The sequence below is a fragment of the Danio rerio genome, chromosome 17, assembly GCF_049306965.1.
Source record: "Danio rerio strain Tuebingen ecotype United States chromosome 17, GRCz12tu, whole genome shotgun sequence".
Lineage (NCBI taxonomy): Eukaryota > Metazoa > Chordata > Actinopteri > Cypriniformes > Danionidae > Danio > Danio rerio.
This window is the reverse complement of record NC_133192.1, coordinates 9,940,171-9,950,192: the sequence shown is the minus strand read 5'-3', so window position 1 is coordinate 9,950,192 and position 10,022 is coordinate 9,940,171. Positions and strand designations below refer to the sequence as shown.

The window sequence follows — 10,022 nt, the reverse complement described above, 5'->3', positions numbered from 1 at the left end:
AATATATAATGTTTACTGAATTGCTTATTATATAGTAATTTTTATATGTTCATATTATAATTATTATACTTTAAGAAAAATCATAGGTCTTCAGAAAAAAAAACATCCTTAACTATAGTGATCTAAAAAATAATTAATTCACAGAATCAAAAAATATCCTATAGAAAAAATGTGACATTCCATAAAAAACACAACCTAATCACAATCACAAAAATCAAAATCAGATCCTATAGACAAAGTGGAAGTTCCAATAAATAAGGTAATAATGCCCAGAAGGATTTTAAAATCCTATAGGACAAATATCCTTTAATAATATTTTTAGTACATCATTAAAGTGTGGTTATGATGACATCTGACTTGCTAATCCAGCAAAAAAAAAAAAACACTAAAATGCAGAATTTAAATGTTATAGTACTTATTCATTCATATTTTATGCATAACCCACAGTAAAAAAAAAATAGTAGTTAATAGTTACATAAAAAGCCACAACATGCAAATAATAAGACCTCAGCCTTTAATTTTTTTTCATAGGATCGTGTATTAGATTAGATAGTACGTTAGATTAACAACACAGGATGATTTTATAGCACCAGGTTAAACTTTCTGACTCTTTTATGGTAATCAAATACATTGAAAATAAATACAGGACACAACTGAACTTGAGGATGATCTCCAAAATTAAACCAATAGACTTGTGCTGAAAACATGGTGTCCACCAGGCTCATTGAGATGAGGTTAATATTAAATTGTATGTTATTAAAATTAAATAAATAAAATTAAAACATCCTTAGCATGTAGTCCTGTATAAGACTGAAATTTAATTCACAATGGTTTTAAAAAAGACTTAAGTCATAGATTTGAAATAGTGACTAACACCTGCAGAACCCATGCTGTGATGGTCTATTACACTATGGGTTTATATAAATATCTGTTTTACAATACACGACTCTCTTCTTTTTTGCACTATCACGGTTGCATCAAAATGAGTAGACTATAAAGTATTAATTATTAAACCAAAAAATATAAAACCCAATTATGTATGCACTATTTTTATAAAAGAATGTGCAAATAAAAATACACACTTTTGTCTTTGCAGACTTTTCATCTTTGCATTAACTTGTGTTGTATTCCAGTTTTTCTCAGTCGCTTTGGTACATTTCTCAGATTTGAAATTTAGAAACAGGGAGTGCATTTCTCAAAACAGCACATACAAATAGCAAAACAGCATGGACTATCTGCAAAAACCAGTCTCTTGCTTAAAATCTTTAGTTCATCTCTCAAGATACATGTCAGTGCCGTCAGATTGACAAGTCCCTGTGTCATTGTGTACGGATAAGACAGTCCGTCATTTTCAGGGTCAGACCGAATCTGTGGACACTTTTTGCTATTTCTGCACACAATTGTGTTAAAAATCTGCGGATTAATGCTGAATTATTTTGGCAGTATCATAACTAGAACCTTAATATATTAAATAAAGAGTAAAACCTTTTTAACTTGTATTTAATGTTTACAATGCAAATCCAATCAGATCCACTTTATTTGGTAAACAAAGCAAGTCTTTCATATAATATCTCTTCTAAAAGACAGAAAATATTACTGTACAAACTGTATTGTAAATAATTCATATATTTTCATATTAGTCAATAATATTATTGTAAATAATTTAAAAACTGAATAAGTATAAATTTACACACACTTACTCAAGTAAATAAACAGAAACAATGATGGGCTAAAAATCTGTGGAATTTTGTGCACGTAGATTCTGTGGTCCTAGTTGTGTTGTCAGTATAACAGTGTACTCTGGAGGGGTGTTCTGATGTAAGCTATTAGTTTAATTTTTTTGCGGCTTTTACTGAAATTTGTTGCCAGATCATCATGTCCTTGTGATACAAAAAGGAAAAAACAGCTCTACATAGGACAAAGAAAAAAACAAAACAAAAGTAGAAATGTGAACATAGGACAATCTCCCTTGAGATACACCTCACCTTCATTAGACGAAGTCCAGATTGACATGGGAGCAATTTACCAATTATAGATTTAGAAAAAAAAGGTCTTATGGAAATAAATAGAAACATGCATTATGACTAAATATTATGACAACTATATATATATATATATATATATATATATATATATATATATATATATATATATATATATATATATAAAACTTGACATTAACCTTTTTTCCCTCACCGCCCACTGGTCATTTTCACAAGACAAAATTCTTTGTTGGAAACTGTTTTATATACTTAAATTTGACTTTTGCATACTAAAAGTACTTGAGTAAGAGACATTTTACTTGATTTGGGTCATTAAAATAACTCTGACTACCAATATTATGATATAGATACCTGCTGTAGTGAACCTAAAACCTAGAGTAGTTTGACATAAAACCAAAACAAAACCCATTCTTGTCTTAGACATTTTTATTAGGCAAATGTTTGAATAACAGTAAGTTCATGACATGTTACATATATAGTATATTCTGATGATTTTAAACATACAGAATAATAATAAATACAGTTATGTAACTACCATAACATTACCATTGTCTTAGGACATCTTTGATTAACTTTTTATTACTTACACTAAATGTTGACTAATGAAGGTACATTTATAACAACTTTTTATCGGTTAGAATACTTTACTGTCAAACCATGTTTCATACAAATGCATTCAACAGACTTATATGACTGTGCATTACTGTAGAAGACAAATAAAACACGAGACAGGTGTTTAGAAAGAGTATAGTTTATTTAGTTTGACCTGCAAACTTATCTAAACAAGATAAACTTTCAGAAAACAGCACGGAAACATTATAATGCGCGCTCATCAATATAACCCGCTGTTGTCTTCAATCGTCCTTCTTTGCTCAACAACTCTGCTGAAAAACAAAGCAAAACATTACAACAGCCAGACACAGTTAAAACATTACAGTTACCAATATTTCTATTTTAAACTATAGTAAACTAAAGTTTGAAACTATAGTTTAAAATAGACGATGAGTGGGCCTTGCTGCTCCCATCTACCATAACCCTCGCAGCGGGGTCCCACTACCGGCCTCCCGTGTTTCCCTGAGGGTCCTCACGGCTTGTATTGATCCCTGCCTAGGGATCACAAGCCGCCTCGCACATTTCGAGCAACAAACACGTAATATTTTTGGCGATAATGCGTTTATGTACGCAAACCGAACTACAGCAAAGACGGGCCCGAGTGAAGCTTCACGAAGCTGACTTCGTGAGTTTGGCGTGGCTCCACTCGTACCGCATTGAACTCACCTTGGTCAAGTACAAACAACACCGAGCGAACTGACAACTTTGACAGAGAACCGACGAGCTTTATAGGAATGCATATGCAAATGTTCATAATGCCACGTCACTGCTGTGTTTCGTTGTCATGGTGAGCACTGAAGAGAGCACATCTGATTGGAGCACACAGGCTTGGGAATCTCCGTCACGGCAAGTTGCGGTCGGCTGTGGACAAAATCATATTAAATAAATTAAATATATTTTTACAATTTTTGGTGCTGTGTAATATTCTGGGATGCAGTAGAATATGGAGACAGACGAATTATAAATAAAGACAGATGCGGGACATTAGAACAGAAAGTGAGCCCGGCTAGGACACACTGCTTTGACCAATGAATGACTGTCAAACTCCTAGTGGTGGTGAGCTTCTTATTATCCAAGAGCGCTATCTAGCGGTCACATAACCTAATAGCATGTTACTTTCTACTGCCAGACAGAACCTTATAATTCCAAGTGGAAAATTACTCGTTAAAATAAGAAAGTTCTATCTGCATTTGCTCTGTTTTTTGTTTTATTTTTTGCCCCAATTTTCAAATCTAAGAGAATCGATCATTTACATTTAGAGTACATTTAGGGTCTCTGTCATGTTAAAGTATGGAAGACAACTGTTACACGCATATTGTTTGCTATATGGAATAATAGTATCCGGATGCAGCTTTTATGATGCAAGCTGCGATTGCATCACTCAGCGATGCAATGTCAGACACAATGCACTCAATGGAGTGAATGACGTCACTGTGACGGATAGAACCTTATAATTCCAAGTAAGTTGTCGTGATACCATTAATTAATTAATTAATTACGATACTATACCTGCTGAAGTATCACGATACCAAGTCGTATTGTGATACTGTAATTTATAACTCAAATTATAAAGAAAATACTATATTTCCGGCCTACTTGTAATTCATATATTATGTAATTCATAATTCCCTTATGGCAAGAAAAGTATAATTTGCACTTTACTTTACCTAAAATTCGTTCTTTTTGTTTATTCTGTAGAAACCTGACCAACAATACAGAATGAAATTTGTTACAAAAAACATTTCTCCAACAACAACAACAAAAAAAAATTGGCTTTATAAAGTGCTCAAAAAACGTTTCAATGTTTCCTGGTGCTATTTTGGATTTTTCCATCAATTTTTTTGTTTCAGTCTTATCAGGTAACAATCCAAAGTAATTCACAATTTTACTTTGTGAGTCGCTGTTTTAAAGAGATTGTCACAGTTGTTGTAGCTACTAAATCATATTGACAGGAACAGAAATGAACTGATTCCGATGCACGTTCAAACTAAATCGTTAGAAAATGTGCAGTAGGCTCCCATGAAAGGTGACAATTCTACACAGTTTTGCAACCTTAAGGGGCTCCACAGACCAGAGGCGCCTGCAGGATTTTACGCACAAATCCAGCACCGCCCGCCCCCTTCCGATGTCTGTTTTTTCAGTATTCATACATTTACTAACGAATGCATCAAGTGAAATAAAAACCAATATTGTTTTAGAATTTAGCAAAATTCTGCTTCTTTTATCTTTGTATTTTTATCATTTTATTTTTGTTATTTTTAATATTTTATTGTCTTCATAATTAAAGCTATAGACAAATTCCTGCTTGACATTTTAGAAAATATTTTGTGTAGCTACCCAGTTTATATTAAAGATCACCTAGAAAAAAAAAAAAAAAAACAGAAACATGTTACTTGGCCCCATAAATTTCCAACTTATATTTAATGAATCGTAAAAAAAATGTGAATTGCTCATTTAATTTTTATAAAACATTATTATTATTTATTTATTATTGAGTAAAAACAATACAGACATTTAAGAATTCATATTTATTTTATTTATTCATTGATTTGACTTGTTTATTGGTGCTTATATAGCAGGGTTCAACGCTAAGGATTTTTTCTACTGGCCCGATCGGACCAGTGGTTCCGATTTTTACTTGCCCTGGCAATATTTTCACTGGTCCTACCAAAAAAAAAAAAAAGTTAATAGCTATTTCGTAGCCAGAAATTAAAAACAAAACGTGTCAAAATGTTTGTTATTCAAGAATTTAAATATTTTAAAAGTGTTAATAAATGTATGAGCAAAATTCAAAGTGTTTTGCAAACAAAAGTAGCAAAATGTGCAGATATTTTTTTTTGCAAAACATAAGATGGCTGATCTGCCAAATTGACGGCAAACTGTGCAAAACATCACTAATTTTTTTGGTCGTGGTGTACCTTGTAAATGTCTGCTTCCAAGACGTTAGAAACCAATGTTTTCCTTTAGCATCATCACTTGATGTTGCCGCTTTGTTGCCGTCTCTTCGCTGTACTGGTTGTTACGAAAAAAATAACGTGTTCACATCCAATCAGATAAGAGGAAATGAGCATTTCAAGGTAGCATTTGAAGGCTTAAACACAAACCGTTTCTTGATTCTGACTGTTTTTGCACGCAATTAACAAATAGTCACAGGCAAATTAAACTTAAGTGACAGGACATCAGTGGCCCGATCGGGCCAGTAACGATCCTGTCTACTGTCCCGAGCATCTCACACGCTGGCCCCGGGCCATCGGGCAGTCCATATTGTTGAGCCCTGTATAGGCTATAATTTAACACGTACAACAGTACCTTTGGACAGCTACAGAGCCACTAAAGCTTTCAAACAAAAGTCAAAAATGGAAAGAAAGATTTGACTTTCTCCGGTGACGGCCGACATCACAACACGCTGCAACCGTTCTTCAGAGATTAAATAAAAAAAAAACAAGCCGTCTGGCTTCACTGAAGTGCAGTTATTTCCTCGTTGTTTAAAGAGTCTGCATGTTCGTGTTTCATGGATATAGGATGTATTGTGGAATAATTTGATGCGCAGCAGAAGAAAAAGTCTTTCAGCATTGCATGCAGCTGTTGGTAAAGTTCTCTCCCGGATCAGAGCGAGTTTTTGTGCTACCAAATGCAGCGCTGCAGCGATTTGGCACGAAAGAGGAAAAGCAGGCAGCTGTAGTGCATGCTGTTTATTAATCAATTAAATTTATGTCACAAATAAATAAATAAAAAGCTGCATTAATTCCAGCCCTCTCATGGTAGGTACGCACAATGCGTACAGCCGCAGGTGCCACTGTCACAGACTTAAAATAAAATTGTTGCACAAACGTGTAAGCATTTTAGTGACTTTTCCACATGAAACATTATCTATTGTAGGTAAACCGTTAATGCCGATGCTACTGTTTACAAACTACAGTGGCGCAGGCAGTATTTTGGAGCCATTGTATCATGATAACACCATAGTACTACCGATAAACCGTGCAACCCTAATTCCAAGGTGACCAAATGTCAAAACACAAGTATGACTCTTCAGTTATATTTATTGAAAAAGGTGGCTGGGCGTGTCTGTGTGTGTGAATAATGACGACACTTTGAGTAGCTTGGAAATTTATTAAAGACTTTGATAAGCCAAGCCGTCACAATCATTCGCAAATACTGTATCTGGATCATCACCCTTGTTGCATTGACCTTTGCTCAATTATTGCACATTTTAAATTCAAAAACCTGCAGCTTATTTATGCATAAGTGGGGAAAAAAAGCCTGTAAGTGTGCTTCCCAATAAAAAAAGAGTGTAAAATAAAACCAGAGATTCACATATTGTGACAGTAAATATCTGCTATACAAACAACTGCACAATGTGGGTTTATTATCACAATGTTTTCATTAAAGGAAAAGAAACGTCGTTAAGAGTCCAGCACAATGTGGCGGGCATAAGAAAGACACTGCTGGTGAGGGTCATACTTCACATTTTGATTCAAAGTCACGTGCTCATGTGAAAGCACGACTGATTCAGCTTGTAACTGTGGCATGCTTGCCATTGATAGGTTCATGTGGCAGAAGAATCTTGTAGATTGATCAAGCCAGCTGGTTTTTATTCTCAGGATCATGATGATGATCTTGGTTCTTCACTTCCAGATGGTGGATTCAGCTGATCCAGGAGCTCCAGGAAAAGCGAAACCCGCTGAATGAGTGGATCAGACTTTTCAGCCCGTAAGAGACGAGAATAGACGCTCTTGTAGATCTTCACCTGCTCCTCTTCTTTACCACTGCATAGGAAAACAATACATCACAGAGTAAGTGCATATGATAATACACTATAAATCAGAGATGCCAAAACTAGGGCCCGCCATCCCATCTGAGAAAAGAGGAAGAATGATGGGGATGGTTTAGAGGTTGTCGTTTTAAATCTAATGAAGCTTTTGTTTGTTTTCTTATTAAGAGCTAATTGAAATGAAATGTTTCCATTAAATGGTGTAAATTAATCAGATTTAGTTTAATACAGTCACCCGACTAGTATTAAAGAAGTAGTACCCGACGTCTGCTTGACTAGTGTATTCAGCATTAAATTCCTCTGTGTTATAAATTGGATTGTTTATGCTTTTATTGCAATATGTTATTTTAAATGTTATACTGTATTAGTTAATACAATTTAAAGTATTGTTTTCTATTTAAATCTAATGAAATAATTACCCATGGCAACTTTAATGATATGTAGTTTGGTATATTTACGTTCGGCCCACAGCTCTCAATGATATCTGGTTTTTGGACCTTTATATGAAAAAGTTTGGGCACCCCTGCTATAAATCCTGTTTGTTTCTGTATGACTGAATCCATAGCAGTACAGATTTTACAGTTTTCTTTTTTTTCAGATTTTTACAGTTGTTGTTTTTTTAACTAAAGAAAAAAAAAAGCTAAATAAAAACAACATTGTTTACTGGAATGAAGGTTATTACAAATAGAATATTTAAAAACAGTTTATTCAATTTTAAGGCAGCATGGTGGCTCAGTGGGTAGCACTGTCGCTTCACAGTAAAGGCTGATTTATACTTCTGCGTCAAATGCCGATGTATGCTACGGCGCTGACGCATAGCCCTTTGCCGTGGCCGTGGCTGACGTGCACCTCTCAAAAAATGTAACTACACGTCGCAACGACGCGTAGCGCAAGCTCTGTGATTGGTCGGCTTGGTAGCGCTGACGAGTCTGGGCGGGACCGAGAGCCGCGCGAATGGCGCGAGCGATTGTTTACAAGTGTGGAGTCCCGTGAAGGAGCTCCGGATGGAAAGTTCTGTTTTGTGTTTACCTCATAGTTAAAGTTGTTGCAAGTCCAACGGTTCCTGCCTCAAAATGAGCGAGTTTGAGCCTCTTGTACATCCCGGAAGTGTTCAAGAAAAGCAAAAAAGCAGCGAAGAAACTCGACACAAAGAAACATTTACACCTCACTGCCAACTAGCGTTTCAGAAGTGTTAATTCAGACCAAAAGAGACAGCGCGCAGAAGTATAAATGCACAGCCACGCGCGTTGCATGCGCCGTGGGTTACTCCAGTCACCTGACGCAGAAGTTTAAATCAGGCTTTAGAAGGTCGCTGATTTGAGTCCCGGCTGGGTCAGTTGGTGTTTCTGATTACTTATTAGATCCACCTATTAGGTAAACGAATAAAGCTTTTTATGTAATATGTCAACTACAAGACAGAAAATATTACTTTACAAACTGTATTGTACACGAGATTGTACACAGAGATTCCATGTGGGCATACTGATGATGAGCCTGACACTTTTAGCTGCTCAGCAATTTTTTTTGGTAATATTTGTATTATTTGCTTATTAAAAACCACCTCATGTGCCAACATGTGCCAATTCTGAATCTGCAACTCCTTTTGGAGGCTGCTACCGTCTTCCTGAGGTCTCATTTTTGACCAGCGCCGCGTATATAGAGATAGCCTTCATGACTAAAATGAAATACGCTGCCACTGCAAGGCACCCAGGAGTGCCAAAAAGTAATTGAATAAGCTGGCAGTGGCCGGTGTTACACAGAGCAAAACAAAGGCAGACATTCTCACACAGAGCGCACATTTTTCTAAGCAGAATATCAGACTCTGGCATTCTTTTTTTTTAAACAACAAATACATTCACTTAGCATGTTTCTTAAATATCTCCAAAAATATTATAGTATTTTTATGCTTTAGAAAAGATTTAGTATCTCAGACCTGAGTTTTCGTTTGCTTGCAGAGCTGAGTTTAATCACTTGCAGTAACAGGAAGGAGAAACTGGGCTCGAAGATGCCAATTAGCTTCAGCACCTCTTCTGTGTTCAGCTCAGAGGAAGAGGAACTCTCTGAACCCTCAGGGACTTCTTCAGGTTTCTCTTCAGCCTTCGTTATCTGTCAACATACAACACAAAAGTGTTAAAAATGGCGACTCAGCAATTATTACAAAAGTTTTTTTTTTTTATTATTATTAGGAAACAATAACAATTGTAAAAAAAAAAAGATAATATAATGAAAAAATGTGTGTAATAATAAAGAATTTAAAGCATTTCCATTCTGGGGACTAAAAAATAGTAATATAATACTAATACAAATATAATAATCTTAATATAAGACATTGTAATCCGAAGGAACTTAATTGAAAATTATGATTATTACTAAAATAATAATAATACAAATAAAGGTAACAATATACAATTAGGGTGCATTAGCTGATGTGTTAAATCATTAGTTAACATGAATTAAAAGATGAAAAACACATCTGTTTAGCCTTAGTTATCTTTGGTAATGTTAACTAAACACTTGTTACGCTCCATTCACACAGGGCTTCAGTGTCAACACTTCCCATTCTCTTTGAATGGGTGACGTCAGGCATTGCCAAACTGTATTGTGGATACGTTGACGCCGCTTCGGAGGCATTG

The 10,022-nt window shown here is 35.2% G+C and overlaps 1 protein-coding gene across 3 annotated transcripts in view; it reads right to left on the bottom strand.

Moving 5' to 3' along the window:
- Positions 1-6,708: 6,708 nt before the first annotated feature.
- The window catches only part of edrf1 (erythroid differentiation regulatory factor 1), a 38,042-nt gene continuing 34,728 nt past the window's right edge, over positions 6,709-10,022 (bottom strand). For 2 of the 3 annotated variants that reach the window (XM_021467293.3, XM_689672.11), the window contains 2 exons: positions 9,323-9,495; positions 6,709-7,384 (listed from right to left, as the gene is read on the bottom strand). In XM_021467293.3, the coding sequence (XP_021322968.1) occupies positions 7,222-7,384; positions 9,323-9,495 (336 nt within the window). In that variant the 3' untranslated portion in view covers positions 6,709-7,221. Of the gene's footprint in view, positions 9,057-9,106; positions 9,496-10,022 lie in introns of all 3 variants that reach the window. The other variant, XR_012393235.1, reaches the window with a different exon arrangement.